The following is a 24,080-nucleotide window of genomic DNA, read 5'->3' as shown; positions in this document are numbered from 1 at the left end:
ATTTCCTTGAGTTTATTCCTCAGCTGAATTCTCGAATACAGAGTAAGAGTGTTTTAAACCCTTCGATGTTCTTTGTGGAATCGCCCTCCAGAACATAACACAGCTCCCGCCTTCAGCAGTCAGGCTGCTTCCTCACCCCCGTGAGCCTTCCAGACAGAAAGTGGTGTCTCCCTTTGGTGAGTTAAACCTTATTCATGGGGTGGTGGTGGCTTGTACTTTCCATCATGAATTGCTTACTCACAGTTCTTGCCCTGCTCTGTTGTAGCTTTGAAAGAGGTTTTAATGCGGTAAGACGAGTAGCCTCTTGGTCCATACTTTCCACAGCTTGTCAGTTTTATTTTGCGCTGGTCCTGTTTTTACATTTATCACACGTTCTCTGTGTTTCCGTTCCAGCCCACCTCGCTCGGCTTTGGCACTCAGCTCCCCAGCACTGTGGCCAGGGGAACCGGTGGGCCGTGTGCTGCAGGGAGGACGCAGGTCTCTGAGGACCCAGCTCTGGTTTAGATGTCATCTTCCAGGAGCATCTCTTCATCCCCTGGTTCATTCCAGCCTCAGAGCTGCTTAGGAGTTTTTCTGTTGAGTTTGCTGAGTGAGGTGTGACTTACATACAGAGAGTGCATAGATGTTAAGTGTGCGGTAGTTTTGACAAATGTGTACGCCGGCGTAACTACCATCTGGACAGAGATGGAGCATTTTCACCACTTCAGTCTCCTTGTGCCCCCCAACCCCATCCACAGACTCCCCTGCTCTGATTTCTCACCACAGGTTGGTTTTGCCCCTGGTGGGCCCTCCAACAAGTGGAGTCACGTAGTGTACGGTCTGTGTCTCGCTTCACTGACTCAGCGCGATGATGCTTAGATTCACTCGTGTTGCAGGGGTCAGTGCTGGTGCTGTCTTATTGTGGGCAGCAGTTCAGGGTGTGATATACTTCATCTTGTTCATCCGCTTTCCTGTTGATGGACACCTGGGCTGACCCAGTCTCTGACCGTTAGGATAAAGCTGCCCTGAACATTCTCGTACAGGTCTTTCTGTGGACGTATGTTCCCGGTTCTCTTGGGTAAATACCTAGGAGTAGAATTGCTGAGGTAGGTGTATGTTTATGGAACTGTCACACGATTTTCCATACTCGCCAGTGCTGACCTGAAGCAAATAGACAGCCAGGTATTCTCCAGCAGAGATGGGTTTATTCGGGATCAGCAGAGAATTGCAATTCAGGGTCTCAGCCGAAGCAACCATGTGCAAGTCCCCCCACGGCAAGGGAAGGAGACGCTTTTATAGAGGGGACAGGGGAGGGGGCAGGCTTAGTAAACAGAGCCCGACTTTTCATTGGCTGAGTCCTGGCAGGAAAGAAGGGGAGTCTTTCTTCTTCCTGTTGGGCTTGGCTGTTGTCGCAGGGGTGAGAGCTCCCCCTGCTGGTCTCCCGACTCTATTTAATTGGGGTTTCTGTTCAGTAATGTTTACACCAGCATGTATGAGAGTTCCACTAGTCCTGCGTCCTCGTCAGCATTTACTCTTGCTGTCTGAATTTTACCCATTAGAGTAAGTCTTAAATTTAGGTAATATAAGCCCTCCAACTTCGTGCTTCTCTTTCAAGGTTGTTTTGGCTATTCTAGGTTCTTAACTTTGACATACAAAACCTTAGAGTTAATTTGTCAATTTATATAAAAGAGCTTTGGGATTTTTGATTGGGATTCTTTTGCATCTATGTATCAATTTAGGAAAAATTGACAACTAAATAAAACTGAGTGCCGATTTATAAACATGGTGTTTCTTTCGGTTTATAAGTATTCTTTCATTTCTCTCAGCCATGTTTTGTCATTTTCGGCATAGATGTTTTAGACATTTTGCTTAAATTTATCGCTGATATTTTGCTTTTTGATTATACTGTAAATGGAGACTGAAAATTTTTCATTTTAATTATTTAATACTACTATTAATCCTGTGACTTTACTGAACTTGCTTATTTTTCCTAGTAGTTATTGTAACTTCCTTTATTTCTGAGTTTTTAAAATCAAGAATAAATATTGACTTTTCCTCAACATTTTTTAATGATGGAAAATTTTAAACATCTGAGTGGAAAGGAGTTTACAGTGAGCGTTCACAGGCCCCCTGCAGATTCTGCCTGAACATTCTCCTTGTCATCCTGCCATCCATACATCCACCCATCCATTTCACTTGTTGACGCAATTTATAGTAAGTGCCCACATCAGGACACTTCCCCCTGATAAACTTCATTTAGCATGCAGTTCATTAACTTGAATTCCATATGTGTTTATACATATTTGTTAATGATGTAACATTTTCTAACGATGCAGTGCACAGGTCTTAAGTACTATACAGGTTGCCAACCTTAACAAAGGCATGTACCTTTGCAACCCAAAGGCTTATTGAGCTAGAAAGTTCACTGATGTCCCTCCCAGTTAATTCCCTACCAACCTTTGTTTTTGGGTTTTTTTTTTTTCAGTAATAGTTTGGGGTGGGTTTTTTTTTTTGCTTGTTCAAGAATTTTCATTTAAATAGAATCATACAATGAGTAGTCTTTTGAGTAGGGCTTTTTCATTCAGTGTACTGTTTTGAGACTCACCCATGTGTTTGTATGTATCACCAGTTGACTTCTTGTTGAGATTATTGTACGTACGTATTACAGTTTGTCCAGTCGCTCAGAAACTTGGACTGTTTCTAGTTTGGGTCCATTATGAACAGAGTTGCTATAAATAGTTTTGTACAAGTCTTTTTGTAGGTGTATGTTTTCATTCCTTTTGGGTAAGTAATGAGGATTGGAATTGCTGCGTCATAGGGTAGTTATTTGTTTAGCTTTATGCAATGCTGTCAGACCTTTTACCAAAGTGGCTGTACCATTTGAAAATCCTACCAACACTGTATGAATATGCCAGTTGTACATCCCTGGTGTGTTTTCATTTTAGCCATTCTAATGGGTATGTAGTAGTATCTCGTTGTGTATTTAATTTGCATTTCCTCATGAACAATGATGTTCATCACTTTTTAATGTGTATACTGGCCATTCGTCTATCTTCTTTTGGAAATGTATGCTTAAATCCTTTGCCTGCTTTTAAATTACATTTTGGTCCTTTCAGTATTGAATTCTAGGAATTCTTTATTAGTCTTAGGGACCAGTCCTTGAAGATAAATTTTATGGATATCATCTCCCAGTCTGTGGCGTGTTTATACATTTTCTCAACATTGTTTTTTGATAAAGTCTCATTTATCAATTTTCCTTCTTTCATGGTTATTGCTTTTTGTGACCTAAAGAACATTTGCCTGCCCCTAAGTCACAAAGATGATGTCCTATGTTTTGCTATGAAAGCTTCATATAAAAGCTTTTATAATTGGGCCTAAAATACATCTTGAATTAATTTCTGTGTGTAAAGGTTGGGATAAGGGTTGTGGTTCACTTTTTTTACATACGGATGGATAGCCGGTATTCCAGCAGTATTTATTGAAAAGACAAGTGGATTGCTTTGGAAGCCTTTGTCACCAAAAATCAATCAATCATGTGGCCAGTTTAAGTGAGGGTCTACTTCTGGGCTCGCTCTCTCCTCTATTCCATTGATCCCCTTGTACGTCCTGTGTAAGTACCACACTGTTGGGAATCTCTTGGTTCTTGGGAGAGGGTCTTGAAGTATGGCTCTATGAGTCTTCCAGTCAGTTCTTTTTCAGGATTGCTCTGGGTTGCTCTTCAGGTTTGTTGCCTTTCCATGTAAACGATCAGATCTCGGCAGTTTCCACATAAAATTGTGCTGGGATTATTATTGGGATGGTGTTGTATCTATAGATACATTTGGGAAATTTTAATTTTTAACAGTATTTACTCTGAATTCATGAACATCGTTCTTTCCTTTAGGTTTTATCATATATAATTGACACACAGCACCATGTAAGTTCAGGGTGTACAGTATAATGACTTACATATGTTGCCAGATGATCACCATAATGAGTTTAGTTACCATCCATCCTCTCATATGATTAAAAGAGAAAAAGAGAGAGAAGTGTTTTTTTCCTTGTGATGAGAACTTTTAGGATCTACTTTCTTAGCAACTTCAAATATACCATAGAGCAGTGTTAACTACAGTTGCCATGCTGTACATCGCCGGAACCTATTTATTTTATAACTGGAAGTCTGTGCCTTTTGACCACCTTCATCCAGTTGCTCCTTCCCTCTCCCCCCGCTCCCCCGCCTTGAACGTCTTTCAGGGCTGTCCAGGGATGTTTGTTTAGAAGACAGCCATAGTTTCTCCTGCCAGAGGTCGGGGCAGGCATGCTCACGGCCCATCGTAAAAGACTGGCTTCCTGTCCTGTAGCATCCCCCGTTGTGTGCATGGGCCTCACCTGGCCGTCTGTGTCATCCCGTGGGGACTGGAGCAGGGACATGCTGGTCCCCTGGCTGCTGCAGCTGCTAGGGAACAGAGTCCTCTGGCTGTGATCAGGGGTCTTGCCTTTGCCACGTCCATGAAACAGTGCAGACTCGCGTGATAGCTTGCAGGTGGGGTGAAATCACAGACACGTCACGGTTCTTGAGTTTCACTTAGATGATGGCAAACTGACAAGGATGTGGTTTTCTCAGAGGAGAGGATGAAAGCCTCATGGGTCGCCTGGTGAGATACGAGGAAGATCCGTGGAGATCAGTGGCTCGCCGTGTTGACCAGTTCATCAGCCCGGCAGTAAATGGTTCCCCGCTTTGTGGCCTGACAATGAGGAGAATGGAGACGGTTGCAGACTGACGCCTCACCACACGTGGTCCTGTGTGGACGCGGCTGCCAGACACGGCCCCCTTGGTGGCCGACTCTTCTCTGGGCAGGAGGATGTGCTCACCAGTTTGGTGGCACCTGGCCCAGTGCTTCTCAGAGTGAAAGGAGGAAGGTCACAACCACCGTGGGCAGAAGGCAGGCAGGTTGTTAGGACCTTGAGTGGTTCCCTTGGGAGATGAGTGGGGACTTGGTACAGCAGCATAGGTGGCTCCAGCACTGACTGTCATGCCGGCCTCGGGTCCATTGGGAGGTGACAGCAGAAGGCCCAGTGTTCTTTGCGGTGGGGGTGGTCTGGGCTGCTCCCCGACGCACCAGGTCTTGCTTTCCCTGGTGGCGCAGCAGGAGGCTGCCCGGGGTTTGAAGGCGTTGGGCGTTACTTTGGCGGCTCCCCTTCTGTGGGGCCTTCCTGTCTGTGACCGCCTCCCCGCCCACCTCCTCTCACTCCACCGTCTGGCACCTGGAGCCTCTAAGACTGTGCTTTCTGGGACTTCCCTGGCCGTCCAGCGGTTAGGACCGCGAGCCCTCACTGCCGGGGGCACGGGTTCGAGCCTTGTTGGGGGAACTAAGATCCTGCGTGCCTCGCGGCGCGGCCAGAAAAAAAAAAAAAAGAGAGAGAGAGAGAGAGACTGTGCTCTCTGCCGAGTTCTGGGGATGTACGAGCCACCGGGGTCCCTTGTTTCAAGGGTCCAATCCCCTCGGTTCTGTGGGCTTTTGGTTTCCTTCCCATGTGGTCAGATAGTTATGTGTATATTCCTCTCTTTCTTCCAGTGGAACAATGTATCTGCCTGTGTTTTTAATAGTTAACAACCGTTCTTAGTAGTTAAGGCAACTTTTCCTGTCCTTAACAGTTAACACACCTTTCACATGGCTGGTGAAAAACCTGTCTTCCTCATCTGTTGCTTCAAAGGTCCACCAGAATTCTTTGACATAAGCAGGGTTGTATGTTTTCTTTTTTCCACGGTGATGCTCTGTTGTTCCAGGTTACCCAGGCATCGGTGTACGACTCAAACCTGAGAAAAGCCTTCAGCCTTGCTTCTGGTTGCAAAGTTACCCTGGAAGCCCACTGTTCTGGGAGGGATCACAGCAAGTTATTAGCCACCGGCAGGGCCGCTGGCACAGTTATTGATGATGGTGCAACTTTGGTCTTCTTCTTGTAAGCGGATATGTTTGCATGCTTTATTTCTCAGGCTGTTCGGTATTTTAACTGCAGCAATAGCAGAGTTACTTTCTTCATTCTCTCACTGAGCTCTTTAACCGCGGTGGGTTTCTCCGTGGGTTTTTGTTCATAGGTTAGTGAACCTTCGTCCGTGCTCTTCTTTCTGTCCTGTGCAACCCCCAGGCCATCCCAGCACCTTCCTGGACCCCGAGATTGTGGCGTGCGTTGGGTGTTCGGAGTGACCCTTTTTGATTAATTTTACTGCTCTGGAAACCATCAGAGGACTTTGCTATGTTCAGGAAAGCCTGGTTTTACTTCTTTCACGTTTGAGGTTTTTTAGATTGAGTTTTAGAAGGAAATCCTAACAAAAAGAACTTTTGTCTGTAATTCTGTGCTTTTATGAAGAATTTGTTTTATAAAATTCTTTACATCGAGATTCTGTAACTTTGAAAGCTCCCCACGCTGCAGCCTGGACCATGAGGGCCCACCGTGCAGGCCTGACGCCGCTGTGACACAGGGTCTGCCTGGCGTGAAACCCGCCTTCTGCTGAAACAAGGCCTTTCCTTCCCCTAATCCTTGTCGCCCGGAGGCAGTAATGTGTATTTAACTTTAGACTCTTCTGTAGTTCAGGGCTTTAATTCTCTACACCCCAGGTAGGTATACTGGCAAGTTTGGGGGGTATTTTGACAGTAGGGCAGATGCTGGGGTGTAGGGTGTTCCCCACTCCCCTCCAGCGTCTGCAGCTGTACTCAGCTTCTGCTATTTTGGCATGTTGGAGAACTAGGTACACCGTTGTGTCAGCTGGCCTAACCTGTAGCTTTGCCAGAAGTTTGCTGAAGACCCTGATAATGGCCTAGACCCTGTCTCCTTAGTTAAAGAGCTGCCTGCCGTGTGGCCCAGGCCTCTGCCTACGAGGTACGAGGTACCTGCTGCCACTGGGGAAGCAGACTGGTGGTTTCTGTGTTGACTGGAGAGGTAGCCACAGATTGTATTTCCCCAATAACTTGGGGGACATTATGTGAAACAGATTCGTTCCCACGAGTCAGAGACGCTCTCCTACCTACACTTAGGATGTCAATTAAGGCAGTGGAATTTGTCACGGTAATAACAGTACGTTTCATGCCAAGGTTGTGTAAATTCATAAATTTGATACGGGATGTGTTGATCATCAAATTCAAAGACTGACAGAGTCTTCCTTTAAAGATGTCGGTTCACACTAGTTAAAACCAAGTTTTAAAGGTAAATAACCTGACCATTCTACACCATTTTATTACCAATAAAGCGTTAAGTCCTCTGTTGACCTTTCTCATTTTAACCGAGTGCTTCTAAGTGACGCTGTCAGTACCGACCCTGTTTCCTCGGTGCGTGGGCCGGTGCCACCCTCAGAGCTCGGCCTGGACCGCAGCCGTGCTGTTTCTTGGGCGCCTGCTGTTGGTAACAGGATGACCGGGCAGAAGGCTGGAGATGCCCAGCCCTGGTCCAGTTGTGACTGTGAAAACCAGCTCAGGTGGTCGGCGTTCAATGTAAAAAATAAAAAGAGAGCTTCTCTTGAATCAGAAAAAAACAAGCTCCCTAACACATCCATATATTCTGAGCATAAAATTTTAGCCTTTTGTTTGACTTAATTTCAAGGAAATCGCTAAAACCCCGAATGTTCTGTTACTCTTCTGTTTTCAGATGGTTTGGCTCAGGAAGAGACGATCACGTGCATCACCTGTTGCGGTTTTTATTATTCTTGATGTTCCATTATTATTGCGCTTGCTTGCACCTTACTTTTCAGATAACACGTTTACACTTGTCTCTTTTCCTCTGTGAACAGGTTGAACGAATCGTTGACAAAAGGAAAAACAAGAAAGGGAAGACGGAGTACTTGGTCCGGTGGAAGGGCTACGACAGCGAGGACGACACGTGGGAGCCCGAGCAGCACCTGGTAAACTGCGAGGAGTACATCCACGACTTCAACAGGCGCCACTCGGAGAAGCAGAAGGAGGGCCCCTTCACCAGGACCAGTCGGACCTCGCCGAACAATGCGAGGAAGCAGATCTCCAGATCCACCAACAGCAGCTTTTCCAAGGCCTCTCCTAAATCGCTAGTGGTCGGCAAAGAGCCCGAGCCCAAGTCCAGCCCGCTGTTTGCCGCCGGCCAGAAGTTCAGGAAGAACCCGGCCCCGTCCCTCTCGACCCGGAAGAACATGGACCTGGCCAAGTCGGGCATAAAGATCCTCGTGCCCAAGAGCCCCATCAAGAGCAGGACCGCGGGGGACGGCTTTCAGAGCGAGAGCCCCGAGAAACTGGACCCCGCCGAGCAGGGGCAGGAGGACACGGTGGCGCCGGAGGTGGCGGCCGAGAAGCCAGTCGGGGCTCTGCTGGGCCCCGGCGCCGAGCGGGCGCGGATGGGCAGCCGGCCCCGGATACACCCGCTGGTGCCGCAGGTGTCCGGCCCCATGACCGCGGCCGTGGCCACGGGGCTAGCCGTGAACGGGAAAGGTGAGTGATGGTCTTGGAGTGGCGTGGGGGGTCCTGCCCCAGAGGGCAGTCTGGCGTGAGCCCGGGGGCTCCTGCGGGTGCCGCTTCTGACAGATGTCTGTCTGCGGGGACCCTGGAGAGATTTTGCCAGCCCCTGCTTTCTTCACTTGAAGCCTTTGACATGGACGTCTGAAGTCAGCACTGGCTGTCTCTGTTTCATTGGCCGTCCACAGACTGGGCCACCACGTTGACTTGATTTAAACGGTGTCCCACGCTGAGTAGGTTATGGCTGGGTTTTTTGTTTGTTTGTTTTTCTACAGCTAGTTTCTACCTTTATGCATCTCTTAGACACTGGGTCTCATGTTAGGAATCCATCTGAATTTTCTACGTGTGGCCGGTATTGATTAGAAGTCATGGTTCTTGTTGTGCTAACCCATCTAAATAACCGGAAGTGCCTTTCAAGGAGGATATTGATGACCTAGGAGCCTTTGGGACTTCGACTGGTCTCTCTAAAATAGTCAACTGTTAGGATCCCTCTTTCGGAGCAGGAGTCCATTCAGTGTGGGTAGTCTTTTCTGTTCTGCCTTTACCCTGTTCCTGACCCGGACGCTGCAGCTTGGATGGTCATCCTGGGGCCTCCCCGACCCCAAGACAGGACACCTGGGGATCAGCATGGGCAGCTACCTTCCCTGCCCTTTTCCTGTGCCTGGCGAGCCGCCACGTCTTCTAGAATTCTGTTACATCTTCTCTAACGTATGCCTCACCTCACGGTGGGTATACCTGCCTGCTGTCTTACTGGCCCCCCTGCTCCCCGCCTCTTGGTGGCTCCCACCCCTTTGCTGTGATTCTTGGACGGGGCACGATCCCCGGTCGCCAGCTGCTGCACCTGGTGGGCAGGCGGCCTCGAGTCTGCCCGCGGCCCTCCCCTGCCTGTCCAGCTCCCTCTCCACGTCGGGGCGCCTGCTCTTCTCTGCCCTGTTCCTTCTTCGCCTCGTGGACACTGGTCTTCCTTCTGGTCCAAGAGCCACCCGCTCCCATGTCCCTTCGTCCCTCGTGCCCCCTCGCCCTCCGTGTTGCAGGAGTGGGACGGTCTCTGTACCTGTGTGCATCTCCCTCAGCCCACACTTAGTAGAATAATACGAAACGAGGAAAAGTGATGTTGGTTTGTTTGGGGCGCTCTTTTCCTCCGGGGAATGTTCCCCTGAGACACTGCTCTGCCGTCTTGCTGTGGTGTGTCCGCAGGCTTGGTCTTGGGCCCTGGGTCACAGGGAGGGAGATGTGACGGAAGTCAGGGTCCCCTCTGCACAGTACAGGGGCCTCGCGCCGGTGTTTCTCAGGCACGCGCTTTGCCCCGATGCCGCTCCTCCCTGCCCTTGGCCTCCGCCTGGAGCTCGTCCGCAGAGCTGGCTTCTCGGGTGGCCGACCTGCTCACAGAGGCGGCCCTGTGACCTCGGCGCAAGGAAGGAGCATAGAGGCTCAGAGGCAGGCGAGGCCCGACAGCCCGATAATCGGAGGCTCCACTTTACAGACGGGGGTCGAGTCCGGAGAGGCTGGGACGCTCAGGCCGGGCGGGAACCAGCACGTCTCGTAGTTCCCACCCTGTGTTCTCCTCGCCACTGCCGGCCACCTTCACCAGGGAAAGAAGCGTCTCCTGCTTCACCGCACGCTCGGGCCAGGTGCTGCCTGGGCTCTGGTGCTGCAGGCGAGGCCTGGGCCCGAGCCGCCAAACGACAGCCCGCGGGCCCAGCCCTGTGTGGCCTGGGAGCTAAGAATGGTTGTCGCATTTTCTGATGTTTGAAAAAATCAAGAGGAATAATATTTCACGATCCGTGAAAATAGAAGAAATTCAGATTTCTGTTCCGCAAAGCGTTATTGGAGCACAGGCACGTTCGTTCGTTCACCTGCAGTCTGGCTGCTTTCCAGCTGCGGGGACAGAGGTGAATCTGTGACGAGACTGTGTAGCCTGCAGGCTGAAGGTGGGCCGTTCGGCTTTTAACAGAAGAAGTTTCCTCACCCTGCTCTGGGAAGCCTTGGTCCTGGGGGTCGGGCACAGAGGGCTCAGATCCTGGGGTTCCCCTTTGATTGTCCACAGAGCTTGTGTGTGCATAACGTTTTCTGGCCGGAGGGGACGCATAATTTTCAAAACGATTTTGACTCTTCCGTTCCCACATTCTGCTTTCAGCACAGTTCTGCAGGGTTGGCTGCCCTCAGCAGAAGCCCTCAGTTTTGTATATAAGGAGGGTTGCGGCTTCTATTTAAATAAAAAGTGGGTGACTTCCTTTTTTTATCACTCTTACCCATTTCAGAAATTTTTCAGTGTCTATAAGGGTGTCTGTGGTTAAAACCACAGGGGGCGTGTAAGCGTAAAATCTTAAATTATTTTATCTTGTTCTGCGGAGGTAGTTCATTGGGGTGAGAGTAACATACGTTTCCAAGGCCCCTGTGACCGCCCTTCTCTCCTGCCCACCCGGGTCCCATACAGGTTGAGAATCTCCTCCCCACTTAGATGGGAGCAAGTCTGGCAGCCCCTTGGGAATGTCTTTAAGGCCGTGGTGAACCAGGCTTGCGGTGGTGTCCCGGACGCTGGTCAGGGTCACTGGGTGCCTTTGCTTCCTGTCACCCTCCTGCGGGGAAGATGCTTTCGTTCTTCCTGCCACTGGACTGTGGGCTCCGGGAGGGATGTTGTCTTGCGGGGCTGAGCCTCCCCGCGGCTAGAGCAGGGCCTCTGCGTGGCGGGAGTGATTTGGGTAGGACAGTGCTTGCTGGAGAAGAGGCTGTGTGACACGTCCTTTTCGCCCTGTCGCTGGGTCACACTAAACGAGAGGGGGTGCTATTGAAAAGACAAGGTCTGTGTGGTCCAGAGCATGGAACCTTCCGGAAAACCACATCCTCGCCTTCAGCGTGTCTCTCTCCTGACGAGCAGGACCGAGGCCCTCTTGGGTGGTTGGTCCACATTCGTACATTCTTAACACAGATGTTTGTTTCTACCTTCCATGCTAATTTTAGAGCCGCACCAGAACCCTGATTTGTTTTTCTAAAACTAATTGAAGCAGATACTTGTGGAGTCATTGGGAAATGAACCATCTCCTATTCAAAACATTAATCGAGTAGGGGGGATATTTTTGCCACCAAGCACAACAGATACTTAAATGTCTGTTACCCAAAAGAGTAAATGTTTCTGGAGAATTTTAACACACACACACACAGTGACTTTTACAGACTAACCATATGTGTGTTTGGTTTTTGACTGTTTTAAGTATGAAACAGAGGTTTAAAAGATGAGTATATTGCTTCACTCAGAAATAGAAAAAATTTTACATTTAGGCAATGCAGCTGTGTTTCTACTCTTTTTTATTAATAAGTTACTGTTTTCATGCTCTTTTAATTGCCTGATGAACTAATCCTACAAAAGAAGCAATTGCTTTTAAAAACTGTATTATTGTTCCTTTGTTCTTTCGTGAATTCAAATATATAGTTGATCACCATTCCACAAGTATGACATTTGAGAAAATACTAGTAGCAAACTGTTGTTTTGAAATGAGGTCTAAACCTTATCAGTGTTATCATGTAGGGTTGGCTGCTGGATTTTAAGTCAAAGCTAACAGATTTAGGAGGAAAATGATGGAGGAAATACCTTAATACACCACATGTCTACCACCCCATGAGCATTTCAGTCAGAGGAAGCTCCTGGGAGAAATTTTCGGGAAAAGTTGGCTTCTTCGGAGGAGCTGCGGCATAAGTTCCTCCCAGTAAGAATATGAAGCAGGTGAGGCCCGGGCTCCTGGTCCAGAGCTCCTCTGCAGGAGGAGCCCTGGGGCCACTTGCTGTGTAGGCGCTGACATTGGAACTTACCTGCAGGGACAGTTAGGAGGCCAGGAGACCAGTGCCCAGAGGCCGTCGCTGCTCAGTGGGGCCCCAGCAGGAAGTGTCCGCTGGACAAGAGGACGTTTGAAGCCGCACTGTAGCAGACCGTCAGTTAAATGCGTGTACGAGGGCTCACCACGAAGGATTTCCATTGGAAACCAGCAAGCGTTTGTCGTCGTCTCCCACGCGGCAAGGCCGCAGGGGGGAAGTGACCCGCCAGCGGTTCGCGGGCGCTCACCTTTGCCCGCCCTGAGCACACGGTAGGTGGCCCCGCAGAACGGTGCAGTTGCCCCGTTTCCTTCCTGAGCTGAGCTCGGCAGCCCCCAAACCTGAATGTGCTTCAGATTCCAGTGGGGTTTTAGGCACAAGGCCCCACGGAGAAGAGGTTTCTGCCCTGCGGCAGCAGCCTGTGGGGTGAAGTCGGTCACCCCCAGGAGTCTCTGAAAACGTACAGACCGTCATCATTTTACCTGAAAACTTGTAAATGGGCGGTTCTTTGCCGGTCCCTGATGTGGAGCCCAGGCCTTTAAAGGGGTGCTTCCACTTGCCACTTGTTTGAAGAGCGAGCCTCTTTCTTTACACGTGGCCCCACTGGTTTTGTGCGATGCACACCCTTAAACCCTCTTCTCCTGTTTCCAGTTCGGATTTCATTAAAGTGGACACGGGCGTAGGTACTTACCAGTGTGCCTGGGTGCACAGCCCTGGAAGTGTTCATTCTTCCCACTTTCTCACTTACACCTGTCGTGACCGCTCCTTTTACCCGTACGCTGTACATACTTTCCAAATGTACCGTTTTCTCTGAAACATCAGCTCACTGTTTGTAATCACGTCTCCTGTATTGTGTAAAATGAACTAAGTGTGATCGTGACAGATTCAACGGGCCTAAGACGTTTCAGGGAGTCACCCAGCCAGCCCTCGACCAGCCCGAGTCCCAGCAGGAGGGACCCGACCCCACTGCCGAGCTCCGACCTCTGCTTCTGGGAGACTCTCCCTTCCTCGCCCCTCCGCGAGGTTTTAGGGCGCTCAGGAGTGCCTGGGACCCGGGGCAGCGTTGACCCCGTGAGCCCACTTCAGAGCCCTTGTGACCGCTGGGTTTTCTCTTTTCGTTTCCACTGTCCTTGTGTCTCTTCCTATTCCAGCGGTTCTCGGAGTGCGGTGCCCAGAGCAGCATGAGCGCCTGGGGACCTGCTAGGGACGCACCCCCCAGACCCCGCCCCACCTGTCGAGCCAGACTCTATCTCAGGTGGGCCCGGCACACCCTCCAGGTGGTCCTCAGGCCATCCTGTGCTGTGTTGTCTTGTGAGTTTGTGGTTTTGTAGAGCAAGATGGGAACTAACTATCCACTACTAAATCCTTGTGTTTGTAGTATATTTTACGTTCTTATAGTTAGATTTAGTTCCTATTCGCTCTTGATTTGAAATTGTCTTTATTTAAATAAAGTCTTTATCTAAATTATTTTGAAATAAATACTTTAATAATTAAACATTTTTAATGACAGGAAAACATAAAATAAGTAAAACATCTCAAAGAACGAAATGAAAAGTAAAAGCTCCCCCCTCCCAAATCCCACCTCCTTCTCCTCCTCTCCAGAGAGAACTGCTGCTAACATTTTTTTCTTCCAGAAATTGTACAGACATGTACATCTTTTCAGTACATCAGTGGGCTCATACTTGTCATGTGGTTCTACCACTTAGGTTTCTTTTTTACTTTTATGATACGTCTTGGATGTATTTTCAGATCCACGTGAACAACCCTCCTCCATTCTTTCAGAGATGTCGTGGTTGTTTACCGCATGGCCTCAGTGATTTCATGTCGCTGCCTCTCAGCAGGGGGCACTGTGGCGCCTGGGCCTGGGTGGTCCCCTGGCTCAGCATCCCTGGCCCTGCCCTTAAGGCGCTAGAGTGGCCTCAGGCATAGTGTGTCGTGTTCCCGTCTGCCAGCACACCTGCATTCCCGCAGGGGCCTGTGTCTGGGCGCATCCTTTAGGTGAGAACCACAGCTATAGGCATCGTGAGTTTTTCCCCCGTAAATGAATAAATTTAATTGATGTTACAACAGCAGAAATGGTAACGTACCTCCTGTCTCAAACACAAGTACTCCAGAAATACTGTGAATTTTGACACAAGTAATTTTCAAGTACATTGAGCGAAATAGGAAAGTTGACCATGGCCACCTCCCCTCAGAATACCATTTCCTTCCCCAGAGGGAACATTAATAGTTTGACGTGTGTCATTTCAGACGTTTTTCTGGGTGTCTGTACTCTTCGATATGGAATCGTACTCCATAAATGTTCTTGGATTTGTCTTTTTCATTTGACATCCTGTCTTGGAGAGCTTTGTATTTTAAGACTCACATCTCTACCTCACTTCTCTTGGAGTCGTAAACTTGATTTTTATTGTTCTGATACTATTTCAAACTTATGGAGAAGTTGGGGGACAGTACAAGAAAAACCCGTCTACACTTTTATCCGCGTTCACCGATTGTCTGCATTTTGCCTCATTTGCTCTCTCCTCCCCCCGCCCCGTGCACGTGTGTATTTATACCCGCACGTACACGCGTGCATAGACACCACTGTTATCCTGCATCATTTGAGGCTGCACGCTTGCTGCTGTGACCAAGAGTAAATGCAAGGGCTACGACTGACCTAAGATTCAGATGGTAGCAAATTGCTCTCTAAACAAGCTTGAAGACTGGGTGCCCATTGACCTGTTCTTAATCCACCTTTAAATATCTGCCCAATGAGAAGGTAGAAAATGGTATCATTGTTTTAATTTTAAAACATGAAAACTCTGTGTTTACAGGTTATAATTGCTGGTTTGCATTTATTTTTCTGTTAGTCCCCTTTATATAGCCCTTGCCTATTTTGCAGCGGGCGGCGAGGGGGGTGTTGGCGGTGTGTGGAGGGAGGGATGGGTGGCTCAGCTTTTCCAGAGTGTGACGACTTCATGAACGTGCATGTCACCCTCGCCCGGGGACCGCACTCGTCTCGGGTCTGAGCCACCATGTGTGCCCGTCCTTCTGGCTCCCACGCCAGGGGATAGAGTGAACGGGCCTGTCTGGTCTCTGCCTTAAGGGATATTTACAGCAGTTTAAAGAGAACACCCCAAATTAATTTGCATTAATTTTATGGTCCTTGCCCAGGTTTGAATATACCAAAGTGTGTTATTTTATTAACTTGGAGTTTTATAATTTTAAAAGAATTTGGATTCCTTAGGTCATATGCAAAGAAAGAACCTTTCTGACTGCAGTTCCTGCTCCTTTTGAACTTTGTAACTGACCGACTGGTACACGGGCAGAAGGAGAACAATCACATATTCAGGTGAAATTCCTTTTTTTTTTTTTAACGTTTGCTCTTGTTGCTGCCGACTAGTGGGGCTGAACATCTGTTCCAAACCCCGCTCATCTTCTGTATCCTGTATTCTTACTGCTGTCACCTGCAGCGGGGGACTGGGCTTCTGGGATATGCCGCCAGTGACGTCCTTGACGGGCAGCTGTCCACAGCTGTGTGTGCACACCCACCCAGTCTCACCTCCGAGCCTGCCCTTCTGTCGCCTTTGTTCTGTCGTTAAGTTCTCCAACCTGCTGCTGCTGCTTCCAGAGCATCTCGTGTTACAGACGAGGCTGGTTCTGAAAGAGAAAGTGATTTGGTAGAGTTGGTGGGACAGGAGGATCCGTGATAGAACCTACTCCTGACTCCTGTTTGGTTCTTCTGTGTCACACGGGCGACAAGGGACTTCTTATAAGCATGATTCACAATACTGACCGTACTATAATAGTCGAGATTTTTTTCTGTCTCCAGTGAGTGAAATGACTCAAATCGGTTTAAACAAGCAAATAAAAATGCCTGCATTGGCTCAGAGTAGGATCCAGGCACAGCTGGATCCAGCCACCCCCAGCACCCCGTCTCCCCGCCACGGGCTCTCTGCTTCGTTCAGAGGGTGAGGGCTGGCGTGCCGACCCTCTCAGCAGACCGGGCAGAGAAGCATCTCCTCCTTCCCAGGAGTTCCAGCGGGTGAGAGCAGCCCACCCAGAGTCTGGTTCCCCAGGGAACACCCCAGCCGACAAGCAGTAGAAATGAGAGCTGGGCTGAGCCCCCGAGAGTCTCGACACATTTAGGATTACTGAGTACATTTAAAATATAACTCTGCTCTCCTCGGTTACAGAAAACCGTGCGTGTTAAGTATTGACCACTGAATAATAACAGCTCCAGTGAGTGTCCTGTTCCGTCTTCTGGGTGGTCCTCTCTCGTGGACGTGGTCCTCTGTCGTGGACGTGGTCCTCTGTCGTGGACGTGCTCCTCTCTCGTGGACGTGCTCCTCTCTCGTGGACGTGGTCCTCCTCTCCCCGCCGGCCGCTGCTGCCCTCTCACTTCCTAGCTTTGTGCGTAAGTTGGGTTGCGCACGACTGCCTGTTGCGGTCCTCGCAGTCCTGTCTTGGGGCTGCCACTGTGTTGATCTTCTAATTTGATGTCACCTTTTAAAAGTCGGTCACATTATTAATTACACATGAGGAAAGGTGATTTTCATAAGTCAGTTTATCAGGCACCACTTGAAGGAAGACCCTTATTAGGAGTCAAGTTCCCCAGGATGCCCTCGCCGTGGGCGGAGAGGTCTGCAGTGGCCCGGGACCCCGGACCAGGTGGAGGAGAGCCGGTTCCCTAGAGGAATCTCTGAGAGCAAAATCTGGTGGCGAAGATCCAGACCAGGTGGACAAATTCGATACCACTGTAGATGGTGGGATGGGAAAGCATTTCAGTCTCCTCTGGAATCTTCTGTATCGTCCGGTCCGGTTGTTTACTTAGAGTAGGTGCTTGATGAACATTTGTATGTGAGTGGACGAGTTGCCGGAGGGATTTTTGTCTGTCTCTTCTACTTTCATCCTCAGTGTTTGTCTTCTAAAAAGAGTGTGAGTGGAAAAGAAACAGCAGATCTGTCAGGGGAGATGGGAGAGATTGCCAAGGAAGTAAGAGCCAGGGCAGCTTTGGAGCTTGTGTGCAAATATGGAGTGAGAGGTGATTTTTCGAGCTGGAAAAACTGAAGAAAACATCTGTAGGTTAATGGTGTAGAACATCCTTTTTAAAACACCAGTGAATAATTTCACTTTGTGTGACAACATGCAGGAGGCAACTTGATAGGTAATGACTCGGGCCTCTCCCGAGATGCACCCACTTCCAGAACCCCGCGTCGCCAGAATGCGCTTCAGACCAGTGGAGCCCATCCCGGGCCTCGGGCCCAGGTCCTTTCGAGGTGGAAATGACCTCAGCGTTCAATTCCGTGCATTTCCGCCGTGGAGCTGGCTTCTCCCTTCTTGTCTGCCCCCAGCTTAGCAGCGTTCATTGCTGTGTCCTCGTCAGATTCCCCAACGTCCTCAACCTCCTGGGAGGGGGTGTCCCGCCCGCCTTCCTGCCCCCGGGCCTCCTGCCCTCGGCTCTGGGGTGGAGGTGCTGACCCCCAGGCTCTGGGTCCCGCGGTGCCAGGCAGGTTCCTCCGGGTCTGTGTCTTCTCCCCTGTCACTGACCGATGCTCCGCCCTCCCGGTCCTGCCCCAGCATCCCTCAGAGGCGGGCTTCACACCTTCGTTCCCACCCTAGGACTCGGCCTGACCTCTCACTTCTGACCCCGGGAGAGCACCGGCCCGGCGTTCCGCGGCCAGTCCCCTGCTTCATCCCATCCACCCGTCACTGGTCCTCACGACCCAATGGCTGGTGCTTGTCCCAACGTTGGACTGACAGAGAACGTCAGGATTCACAACCCCTTTTCCTCGGGGTTTGACCTCTTAAAAACGATCTTGTTTCCACACTGATCCCTTTTGGGCCACACTGTGGAGAATTTAGTCCACGTTCTTGGTCCTCTCCTTCCCTTCTCTGCCCTCGGTCTGGCTCTCGGCACCCGGACCTCTGGCCACCCCAGCCACGGAGTCGGGGGCTGCAGCCTTTTAATGTTTTATGTGGAGCGGAGGACATGTTTCGTATGGCTTATCACGTCTTTTAGTTTTGTTTTCATTTTCAGATGTGGTAACAAACACATAAACACTAAGTTTACCATCTGAAACATCGTTAAGCGTGTAGTTCAGAAATGTTAAGTGCATTCACGTGGTCACACAGCGGAGCTCTAGATCTTCTTCCTCTTACAGAGTGAAACTCTGTCCCCATTAAACACTAATGCCCCTTCCCCACAGCCTTTGGCAACACCATCCTACTGTCTGTTTCTATGATACTACTTTAGGGACCTCATGTAGTGCAGTCACACAGCATTTGTCCTTTTGTGTCTGCCTTATTTCACTGAGCATAGTGTCCTCAAGGTTCATCCGTGTTACAGCCTGTCAGAATTTCCGTCTTTTGTAAGGCTACATACTATTCCATGGTATGTATGTATTTTTTCCTTCATCTGTCGATGGACGCTTGGGCGCTTCCGCCTCTTGGCTATTGCGAATGATGCTACAATGAACGTGGGTGTGCAGACATCTCTTCAAGATCCTGCTTTGAATTCTTTTGGGTAAATACCCGGAGGTGGGATTGCCGCATCACGTGGTAATTCCGTTTTTAATTTTTTGAGGACCACATAGCAGCTACAGCATTTTACGTCCCACCAGCAGTGCACAGGGGTTTGCATTTCTGCACACCCTTGCCAACGCTTGTTGCGTCTTTGTTTTTAAAATACTTGTTCTGGAACGCTGCTGTTCCTTGTTCACCTTTTACCTCTCGTTTTCTTTTCGGTTGCCTTTGTGCTATTCTTCTGCCCCCCTTAAGTGGCCCGGTCCCCGGGGCTGTTCGCCGTGGCACCCGTTCGCAGGGGGATGTTTGTTTGGTGTGCCGGGCTGTCAAGGGGACCCTCGCGGAGCAGCTGCTGGCGCTGGGAGCATCGCTTGGGGTTCCGATGCCTGGGTGCTCCCTGGTGCCTACATACTTAGGGGCCTTCCTCCAGCCCAGCCAAGGTAGCAGGCCGAGCTCCGGCCCCCTGGAATGGAGGTGACACCCTCCCCCTCCATAGCTGTACCCGGCGGACAGGGGACTTCCGGGGAGGAAGAACCAAGACTCCCGTCCTACTTCTTCTACCACCTGCCTGGCCTCACGGTAGGAGCTGAATGTGTGGAGCGGATAAAAGCATTTTCTTCTTTCCTGGTTCATCTTAACATGGCTTTTCATTACTAGCATTTTACTGAATATTCATAGAGTATTGTTTTGTCTGGGCAAAAATCTAATTAAAGAATTCATTCAACTTCAGCAAACAAACGCAGTGAGGACAGAGCACTCCCTCTAGCCGTGAAGTGCTCGCCATCATCTGGGTGCTACGGGGAGAAGAAGGCTTCTGTGCGCTTTCTCCCGGGGCCCGGTTCCAGGGGCTCCTGGCTCACCCGCCCCTCCCCGTCTCCGTGGCTGTGGGCCCTCCAGCTGGAGCTGGCTGTGCTGGGTTCGTCTCACTCGGCTTCAGACACAGTTGTGGGGACTCCTGAGTGTCTGAAATGGTTTCCCCTCTGGTCGGAAGGCGTGTTTTAAACCTTGCTTTGAGTTTCTGGCCGAGGGTGTCCCGTGCTGAGGGTCAGCTGTCTCCGCACGGGTCGGGGGGGCGGGAGGATCCTGGAAGCTCCGCGCCTCCTCGTCACACACTTGGTGGGCATCTCCTGTGTGCAGGCTCAGTGCTGGATGCTGGGAGTTCAGAGCTCAATAAAACACAGCCCCTGACTTCCGGGAGCGCGTAGCCCGGAGGGACAGTTGTTGGTGAAGGAGCCCTCGTTTCGGACTACGGGGCTCCGTTGAATGGCGCGGCAGTTGACAGAGAAGGTAGCTCCGTCCCTGGTCCAGGACGGATGGAGCTAGAGCACGGCCGCCGCCAGGCCGCAGTGTGGAAAGTTGAGCCCTGGGGTCTAGGCGGTGTTCCTCAAGGCAAGAGCAGTAAACCAGACTATCAATAAGGAGATGGTAATAAACTTACCCTCGTGCAGACCTGCTCTTGCTGAAATGATGACATCTGATGAGATAAACCGTCTCTGTTTAGAAAGCAGTTACGCTCCTGTAGCAAATACTCGTCTCCCCTACTGATGGGGAGCTAACGTAACTGCCTCTCAGTGTAGAACCATAAATGGGACCTGCTGAGACAGCGGGAAGACTTTTTCGTTCCAGGTTGTGTTCTGAACTGTGTATGTGCGCCTCAAGGCAAGTGGATATGTTACCCCTTCTTCTGTTCACCGGGCACAACTCCCCCAGCCTCCAGCCCCCGCCTTTGGGAAGATGCGCGTCATAATCAGGTTTCTTTATGATAACGTCTCGTCTTCCTTCCTTACTTCATTAGTTAAGAGTTGTTTGTGCTTAAAAATATTTTTCAATGGGGGCATAGTAAGTTCTCAAAGTACCTTAAAACAACCCCCTTTCTGGCCAGTTATCTCAGTCATAGTCATTTCTCATCTCTGTCTGCAGTTCAAGTTCTTTTTTATGTGTGGGTGACACGAGGAGGGCAAGGGGAGGGCAGTTCTTTCTTACATCAGGAGAAAAGAGGTAGATGCCTTAGGACCACGTCAGCCACTGAGAAACGCAGCTCACCCACCTCCGTGCTGAGAAGTCACCATCACGAAGTCCACACACGTGAAGAGAGACGTCGGGTCACCAGCAGACCACACAGTCCCTGTGTCGTCCACTGCACCAGGAGGTCGGGCCCCCCGCCCCCCCCGTCCTCAGCTGCAGTTCTCAGGCTTTACCACTGTCCCAGCCCAGCCCACCGCCAGCCTCACCTGAATTTCAGAAGTCAAACTGGGTGAAGCAAATAGTGTGCCCACGAGGACGGTTGTGGAAGTGCTGGTGCATTCCAGTCTCGCTGACCCTGGGCTCACACGATTAGGAGATTGACTTCCCTGAGTCTGCGTGGTGGGTTCTGTCCTCTGCACCCCAAGACCAGACGAGGAATGTGAAGCCCACCGAGGCGTCCTTGTTGATGGACGGCACTGTCCTGGTTGGTCTCTGGCAGCTCCCTGCCCGTGTGTCAGGGTCGGTCCCAGGCCTCAGTCCTTGGGATCTGATGCCAGTGTGGGTGCTGGCCTCCCCCGTCCCCCAGGACAAGCCCGGATTGTCTCCTAAACGAGTCGCCGATTTTGAAAAACGGGGTTTGTCGCCAAAGAGGACAGAATCTCAGCGCGTGCTTCATCCAGGGCACGTGCAGTCGGGAGCCACCTGTGGGAGGGTGAACCGCTGTATCATCTCGAGGTAATAAAGGGAGGCGTAAGGTTTGCTTTTGAGAATTGAATCAGTGAAGCCTTTGGCTCCGTCTGGGTTGGGGGCAAAGACCATGGAGCCTGAACCACATCTCGTGTCTGGAAGCCCCTCACTTCCCCAGGGCTGGCAGCTCAAGTGCTGGGCCCCTTACGATGGAGACCTTTCCTCTCCAGCCCACAGCACCATTTCTAGTGTCATTCTCGTGGCAATTCCTGCAACTCTACAGGGGTTGGAGCCTTAAAAAAAAAGGTCACTGGTTCTCATTAAATCTTAAAGTCAAAGTAACAAGACGTGGTATGTGAGGAGGCGTGCCCACAGTTTTAATTAAGTCTCATGTTGGTAATGGGGGTGAAGGTTTCGCCTTTCATCCAGTGGGTCCACCCGTCCCACGGACGCGTGATGTGATTTTTATGACATGTAACACGTTATCATCACCTGAAGCTCTTGTGCTGGACTGCGGTGATTTTCCATCTCGCTGATACAGTTGTAAATCACGCACCCCTGTGAGCATCCTGATGGTAGCGTTTCTTCTCTGGACGACCCTTCCAGCAAAGCTGGACAGCTGTTTCCTGTACTTGGCATTAGCTCTGAAGGTTCCATGACATCTTGGTTTGGAGGGAATGCTCTGATAATGTGAACACGATCAGCGGGATTACGGAAGTGCGCGCTGTTTAATTACCGTGTTGCCAGCGCTCTGCTCACATCGCTTCTGGTCTCACTGGCCATAGCACGAGTGTAAAGGTTGCAGGAAGAGGACAGACCACAGCCCACGCCAGCCTTGGGACGGGTGACGTCTTACGCGGGGTGTGACTGCAGCTGCAGCGTTTCCGTTGCCTGGCGCTCACGCTACCTTGTGGACTTGAGAGGGAGAGTGGAAGCATTCCGTCCTCCTGCCAGAAGGTGGACTGCCGTGCTTCGCTTTTGCAGCCCAGCCTCACCTGATGGGCCACAGTCGCCCCAGCTTGACAGCAGCCACGAGCGGGAGTGGTGTAACAGGCTCAGTCTGAGTTTTGCTTGGTTGGCTTCGTGCGGGGAAGGAGGAGTTACCCCGGTAAATTCCCCGCTTGCGGAGTAATCCAGTTTTCACGGGGGGGTTCCTGCCGTGCGTTTCACGAGCAGGGGGACACTGGGCGTCCTGGGGTCTGCCCCTGTGTGTTCCTGGGCCGGCTGGGGAAATGCTGGCAGGGTCTTCAGGGCCACAGCCATGACCGCGTATCCGGTCCACGTTAGAACCCGGGCCTCTAGCGGGTCAGGTGGGTGCCGCCCGAGAGCTGGGATGTCGCCCAGATGTCCTGCTGCAAAAAGAGGAGCCGCTGGAAAATGCAGAAAAAGCCATGGCAGTTGTGGTGTCTGTTTCCCCTATTCGGGGGAGAAGGGAGAGAAAAGCTGACTGTGGGAGTTCGGCCCTAGTACAGTTTCGAAGTACGTAGTCTTAATGTTCAAAGCTGGATTCTAAAATTTCTGTTATTTTTCTATACAGTATTTATGTAACTGAGCAAGTTGTGCTTTTCAGGTGTTTGATTTGTATTTTGAGTCTGTTGTGCTGAGGTCAGTTTTCCTTCTTGACCCTTGAGTAGCTCTTGTCCTCATCTGTGAAGTGATGTGTCAGGTTAAACCTTCTCTCTTGATCTCTTGCTTTTCAGCCTGTGGTTCTGGTCTGTGTAAGGTGAGCACGCAGTTCTGAGTCTGGCTCGCTCTTGAGTTCCGTGTCCCAGGCCTCCCTCCTGGGGGTCCACAGTGAAGAGATGCACACGCCTGCCCGCAGTCAGGGGCTCTGGGCCACCCTCTTCAGTGTGCACCGGTGGCCCCCTCTAAAGGGCAGACGCGTGCCCGGCCGCATGCGGTGAATACCTGGGTCTCTCGCAAAGGTGGGTGTGGTCCCGCCTCTGGGATTGCCCTGGAAGCGGGTTAAGAATCGCAGCCAGAGGGGCTCCTTGGCAACAGCCTGATCCAGCCGGGTGGGAAAGGGGCCTGTGAGCCGCACGGCAGGCCATCGGCCCTGCGGGCGGTCACTGGGGCGAAAGCACAGGATTCACAACTTGGCTTTCACCTTATAGACTCGAATAGTGCAGCCTTGGACCCTAGTTTGAGAAGCACTCATCTAGTGTCTGGCCAAAGCTAGACGTTTGCCTTAGAAGTGTGCTCTAGGAGATGCTGGTTTGCTCAGCCTGCAGCTCTGCGGCCCAAGCTGGCTGCTCGGTGACTGTGGGCAGGCCCCGGGGCTCCCGACAGCTGTCCTCCTGTGGCCCAGCGTCACACGGTTTCGGGGCTTCTCTCTCCGAGGTAGTCTGCTAACGGCCGACCTGAGTGACGGGTCAGCTGGCCTTCAGCCCTGGCTCTCCAAGGATCTGGGCTGTGTTTTCTTTCCTTTTTTTTTTTTTTAAATAAATTTATTTATTTTTGGCTGTGTTGGGTCTTTGTTGCTGTGTACGGGCTTTCTCTAGTTGTGGCGAGCAGGGACTACTCTGCGGTGCGGTGGCTTCTCGTTGCAGAGCACGGGCTCTAGGTGTGCGAGCTTCAGTAGTTGTGGCGCACGAGCTTCTGTAGTTGTGGCGTGCGGGCTCTAGGCACGTGGGCTGCAGTAGTTGTGGCTCACGGGCTCTAGAGCGCGGGCTCAGTACTTGTGGC

At 50.7% G+C, this 24,080-nt stretch overlaps 1 protein-coding gene across 3 annotated transcripts in view; it reads left to right on the top strand.

Moving 5' to 3' along the window:
* CDYL (chromodomain Y like) overlaps positions 1–24,080 on the top strand; it is a 160,092-nt gene that overhangs the window by 81,827 nt on the left and 54,185 nt on the right. For all 3 annotated transcript variants that reach the window (XM_082344589.1, XM_082344587.1, XM_082344588.1), the window contains exon 2: positions 7,742–8,408. In XM_082344589.1, coding sequence (XP_082200715.1) covers positions 7,742–8,408 — 667 coding nt within the window. The remainder of the gene's footprint in view (positions 1–7,741; positions 8,409–24,080) is intronic.

This window comes from Balaenoptera borealis (assembly GCF_965194805.1).
Source record: "Balaenoptera borealis genome assembly, chromosome: 12".
Taxonomy (NCBI): Eukaryota; Metazoa; Chordata; class Mammalia; order Artiodactyla; family Balaenopteridae; genus Balaenoptera; species Balaenoptera borealis.
This window is presented reverse-complemented; position numbering and strand designations above follow the sequence as displayed.